Source organism: Phaseolus vulgaris, chromosome 2 (assembly GCF_000499845.2).
Source record: "Phaseolus vulgaris cultivar G19833 chromosome 2, P. vulgaris v2.0, whole genome shotgun sequence".
NCBI lineage: Eukaryota > Viridiplantae > Streptophyta > Magnoliopsida > Fabales > Fabaceae > Phaseolus > Phaseolus vulgaris.
Window position 1 is genome coordinate 43,806,199 of NC_023758.2, and position 24,244 is coordinate 43,830,442.

Sequence of the window (24,244 nt, forward strand, 5' to 3'; positions counted from 1 at the left end):
TTTTCAAGTCAAACTGCCCCTATGTTGTGTAACTGATACCATTTTGTAACATGTTAAACTCTTTTGAAAGTTGTTCAATACACCTTTTACAAATCTCTTCTACTAGCCAAATAGTACATAGTACCAGACATAAAACACTGCAGCTAATGAGAACAAGATTAATCCATAAGAGTAATCCGTGAACTCGAAAGACAATTTCTGTTCGAATCTCTCTCAACTTCTACAAAAGAATCTAAATATCATGTTCAAAACACAGGGAGGATACAGACTATATGAATGGCGATCACCTCCTCACTGGTGGTACACCCCTTCCAGGTGCAGCTCCACGACCAGCAGCTTGAGCCTGCACAAACAATGAGTTACATGTGTCGCATGGTATGTCCTTAACTAGCAGGATACCAAATAAGCATTTAAGGCAACCAATAAACTAGTAATGAATAAATAAAAGAAGAATATAAGAACCTTTGCTCGCATTGCAACTGCTCTGCCCCTACCAACACCGAGTGATGCACCCTTGCCCTTCAAGAGATTCAGAAAGCATAAGACACTAAAGCAAACATAAAACAACCACAGAGTACTTTATAACTTGGAAATATGATACCTTGATTCTTGCATCCAAACGCTTAAACATAGGAGCATTCTTCAGCATGTCTGGTATGACCATAAACCTGCAAAACTTATCCTGTCAAAACGCTATCCTTACAGAAAATGCAATCTACAAATTCAACCTTATTAATATATAAATTTTACTTAGTAGCATATAAAATTATGAAGTTACTGAGCAACATATGATCCATACCTGACTTTGCTTCCTCGAATAAACACGTGCTCAAGTTGCGATGTTTTTCCATCCTGAAAAAAGATTTAGCTAATATTAACAACTAATGTAAATTAATGTGTTTTAACAACTATACTTGAAACTAGATATATCAGACATCCCAAAGACATTGAAAAATGCAATTCCACAAGCTCCTCCTGTATCCAGAATCATTATACCCCACAAAATACATAGTTGAAAATGAAACGGTATAAAGTACAGTGATACAAGGTTAATACTCAAAAAATTTCCTAATTAATCACACCAAAGCTTAAATTCAAGTGAAGTTCATAATAGAGACCCACAGACAGACATAGCACAACATGTATAGAGCAGATGTTATCTCCATAGGTCACCTGGATGCTTGCATACACAAGTGATATAAACCCTCCATAAACCTATTATTATTCATTCCCAACATACATACCCCAATCTGCATTTGTCCATACTGCATGGTCCTCTTTCAACATCAAAGAAATTCGACAGCCAATACATAACACTCTCAGTAGTACATTGTTATGACTGGGTAGTGCTAGATAACATGCTTACAATTTCAAGCATCGGTTACAGCAAATAGCAGTTCAATCCAGCCCAAATCAAACTAAAGGGACCAGAGTCAATTATCCTTCTTCCTAAGGAGTTATGTCTCCCTTCCTCAAGGGTTATGAACTTCGAAATGGTTTACTACACCCAAAATCTCCAAAGTACCGTCATAAATGTCCCTAAAATGTTCATTGCAAAATACCTTCTCTTTTTTTTTTGCTCCCACTCTTAACACATTTCCAACACTCACACACAATAGCACAAAAACAACTAAATACCCTATTCAAATTATGATCTCCCAACCTCGAATGACAGTCAAAAAAACCCTAAATTGAACCATATTTGGCATAAAAGCAAAATAAGAGATAAATAACCTTGGCAGTGTAGGTAATGCTCTCGAGTTGACAGTTCCAATTGTCTTCGCACTCGATCATGCTCCCTCTGTAGAGTTCACCGCTCTTGAGCTCCACCGTCACCACGTGTCCCGAAGCCTCGTGGAGAAGCTTCACCGGAATTCCCAAACTTCTGCTCATGATGATTCTTCGCTTTCTCTCTCAGACTAATAAACGCAAAAACCCTACCTCACTGAAGCACCAGATTTGTGATTGTATTGCATTCACTATACCCTAATTTTTCCTTTACCCTCCACACTATTTTTTTTATACTAATTTATTTTGATCCAATATCAAAATGGGTATTATTGGTACCCGCTACCCGAACCCGTTCATTATTGCTTTTTTACTTTCTAAATTTGCTAATTTGACCCCTGATCTGATTACATTATTCAATTTAAAATTTAAAAATACGATTATGTTCTTAATTTTATGAATTTTTTTTTTTGCCATTTTTTTCTTCTAGTTATTTAAATTGAGAGTTACTTTATGATTTTTTATGATTCAATTAAATTATTATTATTAAATAAATTTTTTAATTTTTTTCTTGTGGTACTTATAAATTATTATAATGATAAGAAAATCCTTTTATAAATTTAAGTTATTCACTTTTAAAAATAAATTTAATTCTTTTTTTAACTAAAAGTACATTTCTACCTGACTCCTGGTTTGTAAATTTATATTAAATTAATATTTTATATGACTTTAACTTTTTAAAATTAAAATTTCAAACTCTTGCTATCTATTTGTGAAATTTTTATAATAAAAATCTTTTATCAACTAAATGTTAAAATGGTTTGATTTACAATATTTCATAAGTATTTATAAAAGTGTATAATACATGTATACTTAATTTATTTTACTCATTTTGTAGAAGATGTTAAGATGTTCTTATTAAGTTTTAAAAAAAAAATTAAGAAAATAATAACTACTAGGGTGTATAATAGGTCACTAAAGCATGGGATGATCATGTCAACAATCATTATTTTTTTTTGTTATAATTCATTGAAATCATTATGTATGTTGTAATGTTGTATCATTCTTTATACAAACTTCATAATGATAATTTATTACAAGAAAATATAATTCATTAAAATAAATAAATCTCTATTTTTTTTTATGACATGAATAAATCTCAGAAATTAAAAGTTAACATACAATTACATACTTTTAATTAATATCATTATGTTAAGTAACAAAAATTATACAAAAAAGTTTTTTTTATATATCATTATCATGTGACTATGTTTTGTTTACCTTATTTTGTAAAAAGTATATATACCTCATTCCTCACATTTGTGAGAAAGGGTGGTTAGGTAACCCATTTTGTGACATGAAAGGAAAGACTGTAAAAAAAGAAAGTGTGAATGTTTAAAAAAATATTTTTTTTAAATTGAATTTTACATTATATATATAATGTAAAATAAAATAAAAGATAATTACATTTTATAATTATTGTATTTTTTTACCATTTTTATCTTAATAAATATAACTAAATTTATTATTTATTGTATGAAAAATTTAAGATTTTACAAATATTAATAAAATATAATTATTTTTGTTTGTATACTTTTTATAATTTCAATATAAATTTTATCATAATAATTTATTATAATAGTTAACTTTTTTAAGTAAATATATTTTTATTATAACAAAAATATATACACTTATCCGCACGCGCACACACAATATATATATATATATAAATTAAAATAAATAAATAAATTGTTTATTAAATTTTAAAAAAAAAAATTACATAGTTTTGTTTGATAGACACAAATAAACAAAGTTTATATTTTATAAGACATTGTTAAAAAAAATTAAAATTAGACACAACTTTTGATAAATGCATTATAAAAATATATTTTTCAGGACTTTTCATCTCAAAATCTTCCTCCTTTGGATTAGATGCAAGTTAGTAACATGCAACATAAAAAGATAAATATATAAAGATTCATACACATTATTTCTATATTATTTTATATAATCATCAAAATTATATAAGTTCGTGGTCAATACAAGCAAGGTTCCACTAAAGTTGACGAGCACTACAAGTTACAAAGTATTGTTTGGACTTAACTAGTTTTTTGGACTACGTCACTCATGATATGATTAAACATGAGTATTATTTGGAATGAAAAAATCACTTGTGAATAAGAATCAATGTTTTTTGGGATGTAATTTGCTTAGACTAAGTATTATGTATTATTTATAATATAATCACTCCTACCTAAAACATTTTTTTATTAAAAAGGAGGTTATTATCAAAATAATATCGGGTTTCAGTCATTAAAGGAAAGTTAATGTCATGAGACAAATTACACTCCTTCAAATATTTATGAACACAACCAATGTTTTTCCTCACAAAAAGCTCAGTGAATCTTTCTTCTTCACAAATACATTCTCCTATAGAGAGTTGAGAATTAAATAGTTGTTACAAATCTCTTTAGAGTCATCACTAGGTTTACAAGTATTTTTTTTTTTGTTTATTTTCTTATGATCATGCTCGAGCACATCAAATATTTTTTACTTAACATTTACTATTTATTTCACAACTTATCCAATACATGACACGACTTATCCAACCTAGACATGTAACTTATTTTTTCTTTAATGCAACACGAAAGACTTTATATAGTTGGTTGACTCGGCAACACTAACTCATTTTGTATGGTATGTGTCTCACCCACCTAACTCAAAATGAGTTGTTGATACTAAAAAGAGTTATCATTATTTATTTTAGTTTGTCTTGCCACCATTACATCCAAAACAATTAAGGTGAACTAAAAAATTTATCTGAGTGAGTTGATTGATGAGCAATACAGAAATGGAAACAAGAAAAAAAAAACAAAAATTCTTATTTAATAAAAGTAATCAAATTGAAAAAAATAAAACAAGAACTTGAAGTATATATATATATATATATATATTAACTTAATTTGAATTTGAATTATTTGTAAACTTTTTCTATTAATATTAGAAAAATAAAGGTTATGTAATAAAATAAATCTTAAACCAAAGATAAGTATAGACAATTAATTTTAATACTAACAAATAACAAATATATTTATGGAAATGATTTATTTATACAATTGGTGTTTCATTTAGGAGTGTCTTCGTCATCTATATAGTTTAAAACAAAAATTTTCATAAGTTGAATATTGTCTGCTTTGGAAGTTAGTGTTATGTTATAATTTTATCTTTAAAAGGTGTCTCAAAAGAGGAAAGAGTATATAAATTGTCATTGACTTTAACTGTTGAACGATATGAGACTATATTGATGATACCGAATGTATTCATTATATTATTAAAAAATATACCCTACCCATAAAAATGAAAATATTACACAATGTAGAAGTTATAATTACTTTTTGCAAGTTTGATTATGTTATTACTTTATTTTTAAATTTCATGTTTATTTTTCTACAATGCAAAATTTTTATACTTCATCGTATTTTTTTTATTGATCATTTTGAATTATTCTTTCCTATTTATAGTTGGGTAACGTTTTTTCTGCATAAGAGTGTTTTTTAATAAAAAAAACTCTACCCCTATATTTTAAATTTAATATTTTTAAACATAACCAGTGCACTAGACATATTATATAGATAACATAAAATAAGTAATATATTTTATCTGATCAAAATATAAAGTTGGTAAAATATATTTAATAATTTAATAACATTTAATACATCATATTAATGTTATCTATATATGTGAATTTCTAGAAAAAGCCATGGAAAGTCACAATATATCTCCAAACTCTCTCCAAGCACATGTATTCTTCAATAGCCTATATACACAAGAATGTAAGTCTTCATATACACATAGAAAAATTACTGAGGATGTTAAAAATGAAACTCTATTAAATTTCTCTCACACCATATAAACTTATTTAACTTCAAGTTTAACCACTAATTAGGCTTAACATAAAACAAGTGCTCTTCAATATGTGATATTCAGACTGAATTCTAAAAATTCATAAAATATAACAATTAATATGAATGGAAAATTACAGTTTTTAAACTTTTTAATCTTAATGATAGAGACAAATAATAATATGATATATTTTTGCTTTCTCTTTTTTTAGTTTCAAAATTTACGAAAGCTTTGTAGCTACAAAAAGTTTTTAAAAGTCTCAACTCTACTCCTTTTCTATGTTGCTTTTCCGCTAACATTACTATTTTTTTAAGTCTATTTTTCTTAGTGAGAACATTAACAGGTTCTCAAACTTTATTAAATCAATTAAATGATTTTTTTTTCAAGTTGTTCAACTTTTTCTCTATAAGAATTCACCTTTCAGTCTTTTTGGTGTCTTGATTTTTTTATATTTTTGATCTCTTGGAGGTGAGTACCTGACGCTTAAGTCAGCGCTGAATATATCTAGATTATAGGTATTATAGTCATAATACTTGTACTATAATTTGTCTCACCAAAGTTTTTTAATTAAATTTTATATTTTTCTGTTTGTAATATGTTAGTTTTATAATTATTAGTTAACCATAAGAGATTTACAACAATAAAAAAATTAAAAAATTATTTATTATTTATTATTTTCATTAATAGTATAATAATTTAGTTACACATACTTTTTTTTTTATATTAAATGTTTGATTTAATTAACTTTTTTTTCCAACATTTAAGGTCAATATTCAATTTAGTGTCGTGGTTTAAAAAAAAAAACAATTTGGTTCATATGTTTTTTAAAATGTATAAAAAATGGTCCTTCCCGTTGAGTTGCACGAAACGACATTAAATGGTGCTTATGGGGCAGAGAGACGTGTCAAGTGACATGGATGATTATATTAGTTTACTTAAGAATGAATTGGGGATTAGAGTTACACTAATTTGAATTGGGGATTACGAATTTTGAATTGAAATCACAATTAGGGTTTCTGGAATACAAGGTGCGATTGTGAACAAGGATCTTGAGGTGTGATCCCGTTGTGCGATCGTGATGTTCGATTGTATGGTTCGATTGTGTAGTGCGTTCCCGTGGTGCGACTCCGAGTCCATTCTAAGGTGTTGCTGCTGCACTTTTATTCGATTACAACTGCATGATGATACAGATGCAGACCTATAGGCACACATTTCCACCACAAACGGACCTACACCCACGAACGAATCAAAAACGCTGATTAATCCTCTCCAACCAACGAATCCTCAAAAACCAGACTCCACCACAAACGGCGACCCTCCTATATGTAAACTCACTCGTTTATGTGAACAAGATAGCAACCAAAAATGTTTACGCACGCAAACCTTAACTACCACAATTTATGAATCTCTCTATCCAATCTCATTTCCAAAACCCTAACGACCCAGAATGACGTGTCACTGACTTGGCAGTCCACATAACACCTTATCTCTGCCACATAAGCACCACTTAACATCGTTTCGTGCGACTTAACAGAAAAAACTATTTTGGATACATTTTAAAAAATATAAAGACCAAATTGATTTTTTTTAAAAAACTACCGTACTAAATTAAATATTGAACCTAAATGTAAGGACAGATAAGATAATTAAATCTAAATATTTTTACCTTACGTGTTTTCAATCAATGCATTATTATTGACTTAAGAATAAAATAGTGTGTGAAGATATGTCTTATGGGAATCAATGCACTATTTTATTTATTTTTAAGTATGAATTTTCTCCAAAATCAATGCTCTACATTAATAAATATTTAATTTTAATTAATGCATAAAATATGTTTTTATACTTCTGCTAATTTTCAGGAAATAATTTCAAAGGGATTTGAACCTAATTTCAATTTTTTTATCATAACAATATATTTACTTTAAAAGTTGGAATGAAAGTTTCAGCATATTAATATAAAATAACTTTTTAAATTTAAAATGTTTTAAGTTGCTGCAAGTGGCTGTAATTTAACTTAGACATTGACATTTTTCGTAGGGTTAACTTTTAATCCTTTCTATTACTTATAGTTATTTTAATTTTAAAAATTAAATATTTAATATAATAAAAAATAGTTAAATAAAAAATCAGATTATTTTTGGGTGCATATTTTAATGAAACAATATATTATTATTTCGTATAAATAAGTTAATAGTATATAATCTAACTCCTAATATATTATCAATAGTGATTGATATTCATCATTTATAATTTTGTTCTATTTTTCATAGAGTGATCGACTTTTAATATTGCATTTAATATATATGTATATATATACATGATTTACTTTAAATATAATATAAATATAGTTTTAAACGAGTATAATATAGTTTGTCTTAATACATGGCAATCTTTATTAAAAAAACATGCATAGTATAAAATGTAGCATAAATATAATTTTATTAATAATATATTAATTTGATTTTGTTATTATTATCTTTTACGTATAAAATAACAAAAAATGATCTATTATATTCGTAATCACCTTATTTATATATATATAATATATCTTGGTTTCACATTTTACACGAGTAAAATATTGTGACGTAACAGAAAGGGAACCCAAACGTTCCAATTTTTTGACGGTGCAGCTGCTGCAAGGGTAGTTTCGATTTTCACCTTAAAAAGAGAAAAACGGCACACGCGCCACGTGTACGCCACTTGTACCGTGTCGTCTACACCGTATTTTTCTTTTTCTCGTTCGTTCATATATCATATCATATCGCGTTCTCTACCCTTTTTTCTTTTTTTCTTTCTCTCTGTTTCTCTCTCTCTCTCTCTCAACACACACAGCACCAAATAAAACACACCACCAACTTCGCAGTGCTCCTTCGATGGCGAAGAAGCGCAAGTCGGTGGCCACGCGCCTCGACGAAGTGGATCGCACCATGTACTCCACTTTCTGCAGCACCGCCAACTCCCTCTCTCATCTCTACACGCACGCCATGAACCAACAGAAACTCTCCTTCCAGGCCGGTGAACGACACGGTCTCGTGAGAACCCTTCTCTCCTACTCGGACGTTTCGTGCCCCTAATTTTTTAATACTTTTCTCTGACGATTAAATGGGATTTGCGCACGCGCGCACCATCCACGAAAGCTGCCTCCTTTTGTTTTAATTCATGTTTACCGTGTTAGGGTTACTGTGAAAGATTTTGATTTAATTCGTGGTTTCTGTCTGAAGTTGTTCGAGCACTGCTCCGATTTCCAATTTGTTTGTTATTCGGTGAAACTAGAGATTGCTGTTTGTGTGTTTGGACTTTGGATGCGTCGATGGGAATTTGGTTCTGTTTCGTTTCTTGTGTGATTAAAGTTGCTTCCGTTTCGTCTTGACAGGAGAAATTGTACCAGTGGATTCTCAGGCAGCAGCAAGAAGGGTCTAGGGTGGCCACGATTGATATCGTTACCTATTTGCAGGTTTGATTTTTATGTGTATGCATGTTTTCTGATTTTTGTGTGTTGCTTGCCTTGTGTTATTTTTTCAATAGAAATACTCTTTTTGTTGGCTTTTCCACCATCCAACAGGTTTTAAGGATATTTCATGTACTCTATTTGTTCATATAGCTTTTGGATCCCTTGTCAATTGCCTTTAATGTGAAATTTTCCATGCACTACATGTATGGAGTCACATTCAACTATTGACGGATTGACTTGATATTAGTAGGTATAAATGTTCACATGTTTAGTTCTACATTCAAGAATTGATTCTTGCTCCCCAGGTTATGGACAGCAGAGTATGGCGAAAGGCCAACATTCCACCATATAAACACACCATTACTGCCTATGACCCTCCCCTATGGTGGAGGGGTTTATGCCACATTATGCTTTAACTTTTGTTTAACAACATTGTTTGCCCCAACATTGTTTTTGAGTTCAAGTAACTTCTTAAGTGGCTATTGCACTTGATCAAGAATATTATAGGGAGTTTTACTAGTAGTCATTTCACCAAAACAATTCTTTAACTCTAAATTAATTTTGTAAAGCTTATTTCATTTAAGTTAATTTGCAAATGTTCACCTTAAAACTATTTTAAGGGACATGATCCCTAAACCCTTGGTTTTAGAATCTTAAAGCGCTATTGATACTGGTCTCCAAGTAGAAATAGAGTTTTACCTCAATAATCTACGGTAATCTTTAATGCAAAACACTTAGAAATTAACATACAAAACTTAGAAACTGCATCTTACAAAGACAATGGACTCATGGATGTATCAGAAAACTTGTTAACTTATGATTTATCTGGGCAAGGAATACAATGGCTGTCTGCCCTTTATACTGTCCCAATGTTTTACTCGTGTAAGAGTTAGGTCTTTTGATGTGTGTCAGTCAGATCTTGCTTGTTGGATACAGCCAGAGCGTGAAAAGTAAATTCTTTTTCTTTTTCGGTTCTCTTTAACTGCAAATTCCTTCATGTATTTTACAATGGTGTTCATGATATCCATCAAAATAAGTAAATCCTTTTTTTTGATTTATCTGAATTACTGATTATAGATATAATGATGTGCTATTCGTGTGTTGTAGAATGAGCTTGAATATGGAGGAGAGGAGGCACCAGTGTCCCCAAGGCAGCCAGTGCATCAACAGAACTCCCAGACTGCAATGCACACTAACTTTGGTTCGAACATACCCTCTAATGCATTTGGAGCAACTGTGGCAGGGCAGGGGATACGAGCTGGGCAACCTGATCAACAAGCAAAGAACTCAGTGTTCTCAAATGCACTCTCTAGCCCAATTCGTCGCAGCCTTCAGCCATATCATCTGGCTCAGGGGAGCTATCCTTCAGGTAATATCATGCCATCAGGAAATGGGAATGGAAATGGAACCCGGAACAGTGAGATGACTTATCCTAATGGCCAGAACAGGGACTCAAATTCTTCCAACTCCAGTGATTGCATGGACATGCATTCAGATAGTCCTGGTCATGATTTTTCATACTAGTGCTGTCATAGTTAGAATAGGGAGAGAAAAAGCGCTCATTTAAGAAATCGATGGTCGTAAATGTGTGGTGAAAAATGTCAAATTTATTGTGGATACTCTTCAATTTATTTGTGTAGTAGCATTGTCGTCCAGGTTGGAGCTTGAACATCAGCTTTTACATGTTAAAACAGATCGTCTTAAAAAATGTTGGTCATTTCCCAAGCAATATATAGTCATACCAGTGTGTGATGTTTGCATGAGATTTTTGCCAAGTTTATTGATATATGTATGTATAATGATTATGTTATCTAAACTATACTGTAAGATCTTGTAGGGTTCGTTTGTTGCTTATGATAAATTAGATGTAATAATAAGATAATATCATGATGGGATAAAATAATGTTTGCTGCACAAACTATCATAAGAACTAGATAATAACAAATTCAGGTAATTTTGATGGTAGTAATGGTCACCTTGCCACGAAACCATAGGAACAAGATTGTAAATGGTAATCAAGAAAAAATGAGAGTGGGATCAATCATGATGACGAATATGTTTATGCTAAAATGGTAATATAAAAGCAATGAAGATAATAGTAGTTATGATGAAAATGATGATGATGACATAACTTTTTTAGTATGGAATGGTATGGTTGTAATGGAAGAGAAAGTGATGACGATCATCACGATAATTAAAGGTATTATATTTGGTCAACTTGTCAAATGATTTATTTCACAAAACAATCATTATATTTTATTACATTTTGGTGATCAAATGGAGTTTGTAAGCTAACCAAGCATGCATAAAAATATATGATTAAGTTTAATTTTTAGAGGTTAGAAGATGAATGATAGATGTGTCTCTTGTAGATTTTTTTCTTAATTTTTTTTTAAAAGGAATAATAGGTAAGGTCATATTTTTTTAAGATGCACATTTATTATAATTTGATTTTATTAAGTTTTCTTTTCTTTCAAAAAAGTTTAGATTTAAGAGTAAAACAGAAAATAATTACACCAATATACCGCTTTGAATTAAGTAAAAGAGCTATCAACGTTGAAAGGTATGTAAAAAGTATTTAACCGTTCAAATTTGGAGATAATAATTTATAGTATGATGATTAATTTCAAATCAAAATTTAATTTTACATATGTAAATTTTTTTCATCAAAACTTATAGTTTATACTAGTTTTCACAAAACAAAAATAAATGAAAAAACCCACAATTCTTAACTATTAGAATTTATAAAATCAACTAGAAAAAAATAACATTTGATTAGTCTTTGGACTTATACGGTTATGAACAAAAATCTTAATATTATTTCACTCATTCAAATATAAATAAAATATCTATTATATCATAAATTTTATAGTGTGCACCAAATTCTTATGTAATACAATACTTTATCTTACTCTATTATTATCGCCAAGCAAACTCCAACATTAAAATTTGGAAATGTCAAATTTTATCCTATTTTATTCATATCCTTAAACAAATTCCCAACATTAAAATTTAGAAATATGATAGGTATGATGAGTGTGATTATTTTTCTAATCTGATAATTGATGTACATTCTTTCGTTCCATATCATTTAGTGGAAATAAATTGTTTTTAAAGAAAGAGATATTTTTTATTTAGCATTAAAGAGGGTTTTAAAAAGCGTGCTATTAATGGTTTTTTAAAAATAAAATATATTCTTTAGTTATCCTCCTTTATTCTCGGTCTTCGTGTGTGAAGGACAGTATCAGTGGTCCCACTTAAACCCAAAATCGAAAGAACTTAAAATACTAATAATATATTATCTGTGGGCATTTGCATTTTTTATAGTTTTTATTCTTATTATTATTATATATAAACGTTTTTATTTTTACTATTATTATATATATATATTTTGAATAATATAAATTCATGTGTATTTATATGTTCGAGAGGTATATTATTGGATTTCAAGAGATTTGAGGAAAGAGAGATAAAATAAGAGAAAACAAATTAAAAAATTACTCTACACTCAAAATTGTTTTTGATAACTATTTTAAATAGGAGAATCTCTCTACTTTCCTCTCAGTGATCACAAATAAAACAAAATTAACGTACCAATATCTCAACTTTTCTGTCATTTAAGTAAGAATCAATAAAATAAAATAAAATTAAAAAATTAAAAAAATGTTTATTTAATAAAGAAGAATATCAATTTAAAACTGAAAAGTAACTAATTTCTCCACTCTCCTTCCAGTGACAACAAAATAGAATTAACGTACAAATCCTGTGAGAATAAATAAAATAAAAATTAAAAAATTATTTTATTAACTTCTAAAATTTTAAAATGTTGAAATAACCAAAATAGTTTCAATGGTCATTATGTAGAATGCCAAAGTCACAAATGAATTGTATGTTCCTTCTTTAGTCTTTGTTAGATACATAAAGAATGTCTTGATCTAGCAATTGTTAGGTTGTGTGGCAAATTTCTTCTCCTTATTTTGTCTTTTCACATCTTTGATTTTTCCCCAAGTTAAATCAAAGTTTTCTGAAGCAATGTAGAACCCTGCTATAGCCATTTACAGGCTTTTCTTCTTACTACCCTTTTCTTCTTTTATGACTTAAAATGAATTCATCATCATCATCACTCTCAACAATTCTTTTCTTAGCTTTTATGTCACCATTCTTGGATGCCTGTTGTTGCTTCTGGGAAGTTTCAGTTTTAGTTCCTGGCTTTGATGGCTTAACCGGAATTGCTGCCCGTAGCTCCTTTTGTTTCCTTTGCTTCTTCTCAAATGCTTTCTTAGCACTTTCTGGAGACAGCAACCCATGTTCCATTAACCTGCACATTCAAGGATATATGCCTTAGTTTGTAATTTCTGAGAAGTTTTACTCTACATATTGAAATAAGTTATAATGCATAAATATTTAATTGTAAGTGAACAATTAAAGAAAATATTGTTTCTGGGAAATATTTGATCAAAGATTGAAACAGAACATTTATTGTGGATGTTTCTGGGAAGAGTGGTATTATTGAACCTAGCATAAGATGAACTGAAGCTCTATCATACTTTAGAGTCCAGTATTGTGTACTGTGTTAGAACAAAGGCTAAACTTTTTCGTACGTAAATCCAAATGCTATCAACATTTCGTACATTCGGTCAATTCCCCCCCATATGTGAATATGGAGTGCTCAACATTGCCTCAATGTTTGAATGTAAAGGTTTAACCAAGTTGCTTCGATTTTCAATGTTGAAAAATACTCAACTCTAGATTAGTTGTAGTTGAATTCCAAAATTCCTATAGAATAAGAGAAAAAGAAAACAGAAAGGGAGTATTTAAGCAAAGGAAAATGTATCTAACATACGTGACTGTTGGAACAAAAAGAACTGTGACATGACAAGTACTGGAAGCAAATATGCTTATGTTGTACAATGAAAGGCTATCAAATCAAACTTGATGGTCTATGTAAACTTATGAAACTCTCTTAGAATTTCCCTCAACTCAACTTGTGAATTTATAAAATTGTAAGAGTTTATTAGATAACTCTTAAGTTTGACAACCTTGATCAAATGGGACGAACCAAATCCAATTGTTAATCCTAAATTACAAATTTATTCATTTTCCTCGTGAGCCATGACTAATTCGGTAAAAAGTGGGATTTATACTTGTATAGAGTATGGTTACCCAATCTATATGAAATGAAAGAAAAAGAAAAAAATAAAATAAAATTGAGGGTGCAAAATTTTGGAGAAGCAGGTATAAAGATAATGAAATGTATTGGAAAAATCATGGAAATATTCTTCCAACAGAATGCTTTGCAGTAACCAACAACAGAAGCTGCAAATTCCAAGAACAAAAGATCTAGGCAATTGATGAAAGAATCTTGGGAGAACCACATCATATAAGCTAGTTGTTGCAGTTGGAGAGGCCAAGGCCCTATAAACCCCAAACTATAATCTTGGGACTCAACTCCGGTTTTCCAGGATGCAATGAGAAGTCTAGAACCAATTGAATAACAGTTGAGCAGGACTGTCCATTGGTTGGATCATAAAGGATACTCAAAAAATGGTTTATGCAATAATTTCAGATCATGAAAACAAACAAAGTAGGAGAGGGAGTATCGGAAGGTGCTCTAGGATGTTTCATCATCCTACACTAGTAACTAATGTTAGAGAGGAAGAATAGGAAAGGAAGGAGACATTCTCTAATGAAACAAATGCAGTCAAAAGAAGAATTCACAATTGGTAACAGTATAAGTTTGTCAGTAAAATTTAGGACTTACTATCAATGATGTTAAACACTAATTTGTTTCAGAGTGATGCTAAATCTTTCTAACATCCACTTAATACTCTAAAGAAGGTATGAACTGAGAAGTAAAGGTGTCTAATGCCTTAAAAAGTCAAAGAGCGTTTAATTCATTCTTCTTTAAGTAATTAGAAAGCTTATCAGGAGGATATAATATAATTAATGTCTATTTAATTATAACAGAACAGTTGTAGACTTGTAGTTACACAGCTATTATGATAAGTTGGGTTTATATTATTTGAAACATTATTAATCTATTTCTTGAATTTGTATTTAAAGCATGTACGGTACCAAGCATTGACTGGAGAATCTGACAAATTAAGAAATAGATAATATCCAGCTACAAGGAATGTAGCTGAGGCAATACAAATCTCTGACAAACCAGAGAACAGGACAATATTCAGCTATAAGAAATGTAGCTGAATGAATTTAAAGCATATTTCAGGTTTTAAATTGGCAATGTCATGCATCCAATGCTCCTTCATGGAAATGAAAATGTAAGGTAAACAACTGTAAGATTGAAAGAATACTCACCAAAATTCAGCCATTTCACTTGTTGGAATTTGCTTTGACAATGATTCGTAGAAAACCCTCAGCGGTTCTTTCTGTCAACAAAGGCAATAACAAATCACAAAGATGAGCTAGAGTTGATAACGATATTTGGACATTAGTTTTGTAATTCTAGGAAATTCAATGCTCTGGGTTCAAACCTGTTCTGGAGGATCATGTTTCTGCCCGAGCAGAATGTAGACTTTCTTCTGTCTCACTTTTGTAGTTGTCTTCGTTATTGTCTCTGAAGACGACGAAGTCGATTTGGATTTAACCTTCAAACATTTTCGAGAAAAAATACAACTTAGACACACAATCATCCTAATCAAAATGAAAGCAGTCGAGATATTAAATATATGTTCAAATTAGGGAAAACAAAAAACAGATTCATATTGCAAATATGTGCAAGGAGAATCAAATGCAAAACAATGCAAGTTCTTGTAATAAATCACGATTTTATTATTTGAAAAAGCCACAAAATTCTTAACCAACTTTCTCAATTGAGCATTCAAGTGATGAAAACCCACCTAAGAAATTCAGAATTCCACACATATTGAAAGCATTTATCAATCCAATGCAACAACATGACACGTACCCAAAATCGTTCTTAAACCATAAAGCTCCAACTTTCAAATTCTCAAAGTTGAAGAGTGATTGGTACCTCAGATTTTGTTGAAGCAGATTCTACTTTCTTCTTGACGGCTGAAGAATAATTTTTTCCCTTGGAAGAACCATCTGGGGCACCCGATTTGAGCTTCGCAGTGCTGTTTTTGGTTTCTGTGGCCATAAACAATTATCTAAATTTAGATTTGATCTGATTGACGCTTCCTTTGTTCTGGTTACCCTTCTCAATTTCATTCACAGTTACACCATTTCATCGCCATTTTGTCTTTCTTGGTGAATATCTCTCTTCTCTTGTCTGGAAAGATACGATGAAGATAAAGAAAACCGTTCAGATTATTTGTTTAACTGTCTTGTTCCTACTGAGAGATAACTCCCCTGTTTTGGTTTTGCTAACGTGAACCTCGAAGCATGTGATTGTATCCCTACTTGGAAAGACGTTTATACCCTTTCAATCAGGTATTGGGAGTTTTGTAATCAAAATGGTGAAGGGATGCATGTGTTAATAGCTTAACTCTAGAATACATGGCAAAGGAAAATTTTAATAATTTCAATTTTTTTGAAAAAAATTTACCGGGATTTTTTTTTATAACATTACACTAGCTAGATTTAGAATAGTTTCTACTTATGATTCAAACAACATTTGTTTATCCCTATACATCATTCAATACTTATTCAAAAAGAGTTTTTCTAAAATAATGAGAATATTAGAATTGTCTTCCTTATCTAACACTACATAGTTATCAGAAAAATAAAGCTTGTTCGGTTTAACTAGTATATCCTTCATAAGATCTTAAAAGTATGTTGTGAACTTTTTCATATAAGCACAAAATACAATGAAAAACTATATCAAGAAAACAAAATCAGCCCAGAGGACACAAAAGCACTATCTTGTATTACTAAGTAGAGACAAAAGAATACACAAGTATTGCTAAGCGTAATAATTCAGTAATATTTCATATAAAATGATTGACACTTATATATTTTAATTGATAAAATAGTTATAATTCAATCCTTAATTTATGAATTTTAATCTTTATACAATTTTTTTGATTATAAAATGAATGAAAATGATTTATTATCAAATTTGTGTTAATTTCAATAATTTAGGGAGAAATTTAGATAAAAAAAAGAGGCTAAAGGATAATGGACAAGTTAAAGACAAGACAAAAAGACAAAGTTGGAACATTGAAAACTCGTCCAAACAAGACCACTCAAAAGGAACTTGTCCAAGACTCGCTTAAGCGAGTTCACTCTAATGAGGCTGAGTTTTTTCTCGTAAAACTCATTTAAGCAAGTAATATCTCGCTTAAGCAATATGTCACTTAACCCAAGCCCAATTAGGTTAAATAAAAGGTGTGAGACATAACCCTATACATCAATTGAGAGGAAGTAAAGGAAGGAAACCCTAAAGGAGACATTCATAAAGGAGAAATACTTTGAATCTTATTTTCTTACTATCCATGCTTGTAATAGCCACCACAAGTGACTAATTATTTTCTTTGAGATTGAGAGTATTATATTCAAACTCTTATGTATTAAGGTGATATTTATCTATAATATTCAATTATTGATTGATTTTGGTGTTATTGATTGATGTTTGGTGTTATCATTTTATTCACAAAGCTTGAAACTATTTATGATTTTGATCCTTGAATTTGTCTGGAAAGTACTTTTAAGTATCTAATCTAAATGGTAATTCTTAACATATTTGAATGATATGAATATATTTGAAATGTTAATTACTTTACAACATCTATTTGTAATGATAAGGAGTTTTTATAACACATGCGTGAAATCGATATTTAAGAAAATCTCTTAATAATTTTGTATGCAAGGAATTGATATGAATAATTTTTATATGTGTACCAATGTTAATCAAGATGAAGTGTTATATGTTTAAAATTACAGACGAGTGAAAGGATCAACCTCGTCTCCAAATTTCTTAATTGATTGCTTTTATTTATTTTCCATGCAAACTTATGTCAATATTTTTCAAATCAATTTATTGTACATATTCTTATACTCAGTGAATGCTACTATTAGGATTTTAAATAACTATTTATTGTGGGTTCGATATCCGTCCTTAGGGACAAATTATTACTTTTGACTCGGTACATTTACCATAACAAAATCATAAAGTTACTGTCAACCTAACATCGTTAGGGTCGCCTTGGAATTTACACAATGGATAAGATGGTACATATTTAGTTAGAATAGAAAAACAAAATCTGACTAACTAACAAAACAATTATTACATACACCGAAAAGTTTACTACTCCACCAAATTGTTTACTATTAAATGTTTTATGAGAAAAATTCCACAAGAGTTTAGTGCACAAGCTATTAATTGCACCTTATACTACAACTTATTTAATCTATAATCACTTCCAACAATAAACATGGAACAAATCCAAATAATGCATGGATTTGCTTCTAGTAATTGACTTTGTGAACATATATATCGGGTTTTCCTTCATGTTGATATTTTTCTACTTTAGTCCTCTTCTCAAAACGAGTGAAGTGATATTTGATGTCAATGTGTCTGGTTATACCTTGTTGAAATTGGTTATTTGCAAAAAAAAATAAAAATCATGCTTTAACTATTACAAGAGATTTCACATTTTGTAGAAATACAAGGTCATTTAGTTTAGTGGAACCTTCAACTTCACACTTTCCTTAGCTCCTTCAACTAGAATCACAAACACTCTCTTATTGGATTTAACTTAAATTTTATCTTCATCAATATGGTAATGAGTTTACTTAAACACCTTAAAGAGTGAGTAGTGAATTAGTTTTTCAAATCATAATACCTTATTAAGAGTTTTGAAATCAATGATTCTCGATAAAGAACAATTAATTGAGAAACATGTTGTGTTAACCACTTTAATCCAATACCTTTTATCTAATATAGAATATGACAATATATACCTTGTTCTCTTTAACAATGTCTTCTTCATCATTTCAACAAGACCAATATTTAAGATTTGACTTTTAAACATTCTGAATTACTCGTTATAAAATACCTTTCCTAATGAAAATAAACATTTGATAAATCCAGAATAATTAATTTAAATTAATTATTTTAAAGAAAAACATGTATTTCACAATGAATTTTTGCACAAGTATTTTTAAGAAAAAAAAAGAAAGTTTGTTAAATGAATTTATGCACAAGTATTTTTAAGAAAAAGATAAAGTTTCTTAAAAGTTAAAATAAATTAATTGATATAAAAAAATATATAGAAATTATTTTATACTATTTATAATTAATATATAAACTAATTTGTAATTTATAACTACTTTCTTAATGCCTTTACTTACACACCGGTGTCACAGACAAAAGAAAGGTGTAATGATGAATATATCGAAATTTTGGGAATTACGGGATGCAACTAGCAAATCCTGACTTTATTTATTCCAGGCCCATCTTTTAGGCCCAGAAGAGAAAACGTGAACGGAAAGTAACTATTGGTGGTCCTTTTCTTTTTGGTTCCCTCGTTTTACAATGTTTCAACATTGATTCATTCCCGCGCACACTGTTTCAGTTCCTGTTCCTTCCTTCCCCTGCGATTCCGTTCAGTTATTCCTCGTTCCGTTGGTTGCTTCTTCTCGAAGGTTCTAAAACCAAACCCTTCTTAGACTATTGAATCTGACTTCGCTACACCGAATTCATTCCCACCGATTAAACGTGTTTTCGGTGTTCATCGCTGCATATTTGCATGTATCCCTATCCTTCGTCTTGTTTTTTTTTTCCCACTCAATTACTTCACGTGGTGACCTTCGTTTTCTGTAACAGTCTTGTAATATGGTTTTGTTGCATGTTGCGTTGGAATGTTTGTTCTTTTTGTAATCTGTATAAGCGTAATAGTCGAATTAGGGTTTTTTGTTAGTATGTAGTTACGATGATAGTCTGAGGGTTCTTAGGGTGTATCTTTATATTGATCCAAGGCACAATTAGGACTGTGTGATTGACTCTTGGGTCTTGCTTGTCTTGAAATTCAGTCTTCATTGGCTTTTCTTAAGTTTGGCATGTATGATGATTGTGTGAATAAGCACGAAAAGTGTAAAGATGTAGATAGTTGTAGTGAAATATGGAAAAATGGTTGGTTATGATGAATTTCGTTTGCAATTGAGGTTTTAGTGTTGGCCTGAATTTTGAATCTGTACTAATTTGAAGCTTATACAGTGTCTGCATAAGTATACTTGTATGTTATCGGTAGCTTTTGATGTGCAATCTGATAACATGTCAGGACTCAGTATCCTTTGACTTCAATTTAATGTTATCTGTTTGGTTTTGTGATGTCAGAACAGTGGGTACTGAAAGCAAGCCTGGATGATTTCTGTTTGATGAATTTTCTGGTAATACTTAATCTTCATTATTTCTTTAGTCATTGAATCTCTTCATCTAAATTGTTGTTTAGTGCCTTCTCTTTCCATTATTTGCTGTTTTTCCAGCAAGGATTATTTTTATTAACATAAATTTTTGGAGGGTTCAGCTATAATGAAAAAGAATAGATCACTAGAAAGAAAAGTTGTGAAGGCTTCTGCAAAGTGCAATCTAAAGACAGGATCCATTGGAGTGAGAAATTCTCCCAAGAGAACAAATAAGTTGGAGCTCAAGGCAAGAGGTGATGTATTTTTGTTTTGGTTTCATATTTTCATCCCTTTTAATGCACTTTGTTTGCTGCCCTAGAAGAAATGAATCTTTTATTTTCTTTGATGTGGGGACACTATTTTCAATTTTACAGAAATGTTCAGTTGCCACTACCTTGTTCATTTTGTTTAACAGTTTAATATTTTACTGTTTAGGATGCAGTGAAGAGGTGTTGAATGATAAAGAGAATCAATATTTTCTGTTTAAGGAACATATGGGTACGTGCCCAGAAATTGTGAACAAAAATAATTTTAAAACAGAAAATAGAGGGGCTATTGAACTTCATCCTGGAGAAATTCTCACTTCCTCAAAAATCAAGTTACAACTTTTCCCACTTAACGAAGGAACTCGGATAGGACTTGAAAAGGTTAGGCTGATTTGTGTAGTATTTTGGCAAAATTGGATGTACTTTATGTTTCTCCTAGTCTACATGCAGTAGGTCTTGATTCTTAGACTATATCTCCTTTCAGGATGGGCATAATCCTTATTTGGAGCTCACACTTCGAGGTCGAAAGAAAATATCTTCAATATTAAAACACCTTGGTAAGAAGTGGGGAACTTCAAGTATAGCCAAAGGGGAGCTTATACTTTTCCCTTATAATATAGTGGAAAATCTATCTGACTGCAAAAGATGGACTATTAATGACAGTGACACAACAGCCTCTGCCGTTTATGCTGCTGTAGGAAGCCCTGCAATTTTCCGCTTGAAGTATTATATGATCATCTTCTATCTCATATCTCCTATTTTTATGTGAAAATTAGGTTGTTAATAGTTATATTGTAACTTGTTCTCTCTTTTAAGGTATGGATGGTTCTACATACATGAACCCAGATCTTCTGGTATACCTTCCACACCAACTCCCTATAAGCCTGTTGTAGATGGAGGTACCACTGCCAATGCTAATTTGGAGGAGACTTTATGTGGTGAACAGCACATGGTTCAGGTAGGCAAAGAATACTGAGAAACTGATGTGGGCATTGCAATAAGTGGAGCCATGGCTCAGAAAGTAGAAAATGCAGCTGTTGATCCTATGAAAAGCTGATAGTCCGATATTTTGTTGTGTAATAACTTGCAGATAATTGTATAGGTTGTACATCAATTTTGTTGCAGGAGATGTGGGTCTTACTGGTTGATCTGGTTTACAAATTTTAGTTTTGTGATTCAAAGAACATCAAAATGATTTTTATGATGGTTTTGCTTTATTTTGATTCAGAAGTATGGAAAAGTTTTGGAACGGGGTATAAAAATTTATTAGTTGAAGATCTAACATGAGGATAAAATCACTTGGGCATTTTTGTACATATATAATTCATAGTTTTGGAACTTTATAGGATGTTTTAGAAATCCATTGTTGGTTGGTCCTGAATTTAAAGTGAATTTTGAATGCCAATCCTCTGACAGTTTAAATATGTTCTTTATGTTTTAATAAAAGCCTATTTTCCAATGCATTCCATCATAAATATTTGTTTTCTAAGATATTCATGTTTGTTCTAACTAGGATAATGAGCCAAGAGTAAGTAGTGGTCTTCAACAGTCATCATCTCCATGGATTGATAGTCTAAGCAATATAAGCATTGGGGCCTTCCTGTCTGAAGCATCATTGTTTGGTGGGCTTGATCCAAAATCATTTGCTGGCATACAGCCTTGTGATGTAACTTCTGATTCATTGGATGCTTTTATTGCCGCCCAAATTAGTAATCGTCCAGTTTCAAGACTATCTGCCGAAGACTTGCGCCCATCCATATTGGATGCTGAAGAAACATGTCATGCATTTCCTCTTCAGAAGTTGTCTTCACCAACAGATGTGCTGACAAGTCGTAGAAAGGATTATTCTGTGGCATGCAGTCAGGATACTTCTTCAAACTTGTTAAAGTTTTCGAATACAGAAAAGGTCAGTTCTTCTCAGTCTTCAACGAGTATCCGTTACTGAAATGTGAAATAGGTTCATGTAGCTGGCTTGTCTGATGCAAAAGCTACATTGTTCTTTTCATAAGATAACTCACAAAACAAGTTCTTTAATTCTCTAAAATCTTTTTTTGGGAGATAGTTCACAAGATTGGTAATAGTTTTTTTTGGATCTTTTGACTAATTTAAATAATTGACTTCAAAATAAAGAAATTTATAAAATAGACCCTGGTTTTGATTTGAGTAACTTTGAAATAAAAAATGCTTTTGAGAAGGCAATGTATAACTTGTTATAATTTATCGCAGCTTTATAAATACATAGTATTAACAAGGCTTATATAAACATAATTTGCAGTTTCAGATGAACTTAAGGCTTCACAAAAAATGTTTTGCTAATAAAGTAACTTTTAATGTTGCATTGGGTCTGGGACGGATATTGGGCTTCAAATTGACGTGGGAATGAGATCATGTTTCTATAGGAGACTATATAGTCGTAAGGATGCTTCGTTATCCATCATTACTTATTGTATCTCGTGGTTTTGTTAAGGTCAATGATCAAGATGGACCTTCACCAAATCCTCCATTTGGGAAGACTCAGACAGACTTGTTACTCTCTTCACGGCCATATGACGATGAAAGAAGTCTTGGGTTAACAGACATCAAATGGGTATTTAATTTCCTCATTGAAGCATTACATTGTTTATTATGTTTTAGTATATTGATTTCTGATTTAAGTAATGTTCTATCTGAACACAGAATGAATCTATGGGACCTTTTGATCTTGGCATGCCGGCACAGAAGGTTATTGGTGGAGACAGTGTTAGCATTGGCGGATTAGTTAAATAACCAGCGTATATGCAGAATTTGTTGACGAAATTATTCTAGTTCGAGGACACGTTCTTAGGAAAAGAAGAAAAAAGAGATTTTGTGTACATAATAGAAACACTTGCTGAAGAGACAAGGGTTGAAAAAGGAAAGAAAGATACGAGCCTGACAGATTATTGATTACTGAGTTGTCAGGTTTAAAAAATCATAGCCATTGGAGGAACTAATGTTTAGCTCTTTTGCAGTGACTTCGCCAAGGTCCTATAATTTGAAATAGTTCATCAACGATTTGGTTCTGCTGTATTTCAACTATCTTCAAGTGCGCTAATGTGCTGAAATGTAACTAAAATGGTCATGCTATACTTTTGAACCTTTCATCTTACTCTTGAATAAACTATACCTTATTTGGTGCGAATTGAAAAGATCTTAGTGGGAAGAACATGATTGCTTTTCAAAAGTAGATTTGGTTGCCTGCGTTTGCAAATCCAAACAATAATTGAAGTCCTTATATTTTAGAGTAGCTTGCATTCCAGGTACATGCATAAGATAGCCAGTATGGTTTCTTGTATTGTGTTTATTCTAAACATCTGCCAACACAATACTTTATGTATTATTTTTTGTTTAATTTCTTTATTTCAAGATTTGGTATGTGTTTCTGATCTCATTAGAAAGATTAACACTTTAACTTTTGACCTTATTATAAGTCCATGATGTATTTATATCAGACTAAATTAAATTTTGTCTAATATGAACTATGTATCTAACATTAGAGAAAAAAAACTAATAATGAAGAGGATAATACTTTTTAATTTCATTTTAA

The 24,244-nt window shown here is 30.7% G+C and overlaps 4 protein-coding genes across 8 annotated transcripts; 2 read left to right on the forward strand and 2 right to left on the reverse strand.

Annotated features, from left to right (window-relative positions):
• On the reverse strand, positions 1-2,004 carry LOC137812434 (small nuclear ribonucleoprotein SmD3b-like). Its single transcript, XM_068614403.1, has 5 exons — positions 1,735-2,004; positions 800-852; positions 602-668; positions 463-519; positions 1-343 (listed from the first exon to the last, which is right to left on the reverse strand). The coding sequence occupies exons 1-5, from the start codon at positions 1,891-1,893 to the stop codon at positions 284-286; spliced, it is 396 nt and encodes a 131-aa protein (XP_068470504.1). The 5' UTR covers positions 1,894-2,004; the 3' UTR covers positions 1-283.
• Positions 2,005-8,381: 6,377 nt separating this feature from the next.
• On the forward strand, positions 8,382-10,848 carry LOC137812435 (uncharacterized). The gene is made up of 3 exons (XM_068614404.1): positions 8,382-8,666; positions 9,008-9,088; positions 10,193-10,848. The coding sequence occupies exons 1-3, from the start codon at positions 8,508-8,510 to the stop codon at positions 10,607-10,609; spliced, it is 657 nt and encodes a 218-aa protein (XP_068470505.1). The 5' UTR covers positions 8,382-8,507; the 3' UTR covers positions 10,610-10,848.
• Positions 10,849-12,861: 2,013 nt separating this feature from the next.
• Positions 12,862-16,394, reverse strand: LOC137812436 (uncharacterized). Its single transcript, XM_068614405.1, has 4 exons — positions 16,080-16,394; positions 15,580-15,693; positions 15,404-15,474; positions 12,862-13,403 (listed from the first exon to the last, which is right to left on the reverse strand). Exons 1-4 carry the CDS (start codon positions 16,203-16,205, stop codon positions 13,160-13,162), a joined length of 555 nt encoding a protein of 184 aa, XP_068470506.1. The 5' UTR covers positions 16,206-16,394; the 3' UTR covers positions 12,862-13,159.
• A 3,086-nt stretch (positions 16,395-19,480) lies between these two features.
• LOC137812437 (TSL-kinase interacting protein 1) lies at positions 19,481-24,083 on the forward strand. 5 transcript variants are annotated; one of them, XM_068614410.1, is made up of 9 exons: positions 19,481-19,654; positions 20,351-20,398; positions 20,536-20,667; positions 20,856-21,060; positions 21,164-21,402; positions 21,496-21,637; positions 22,193-22,585; positions 23,147-23,266; positions 23,356-24,083. In XM_068614410.1, exons 4-9 carry the CDS (start codon positions 20,908-20,910, stop codon positions 23,443-23,445), a joined length of 1,137 nt encoding a protein of 378 aa, XP_068470511.1. In that variant the 5' UTR covers positions 19,481-19,654; positions 20,351-20,398; positions 20,536-20,667; positions 20,856-20,907; the 3' UTR covers positions 23,446-24,083. The 5 variants fall into 5 exon arrangements, with proteins under 5 accessions (XP_068470511.1, XP_068470509.1, XP_068470512.1 ...); XM_068614408.1 differs by having other exon boundaries at positions 19,508-19,654; positions 20,346-20,398; positions 20,849-21,060; XM_068614411.1 differs by having other exon boundaries at positions 19,517-19,654; positions 20,346-20,398.
• Positions 24,084-24,244: the final 161 nt, after the last annotated feature.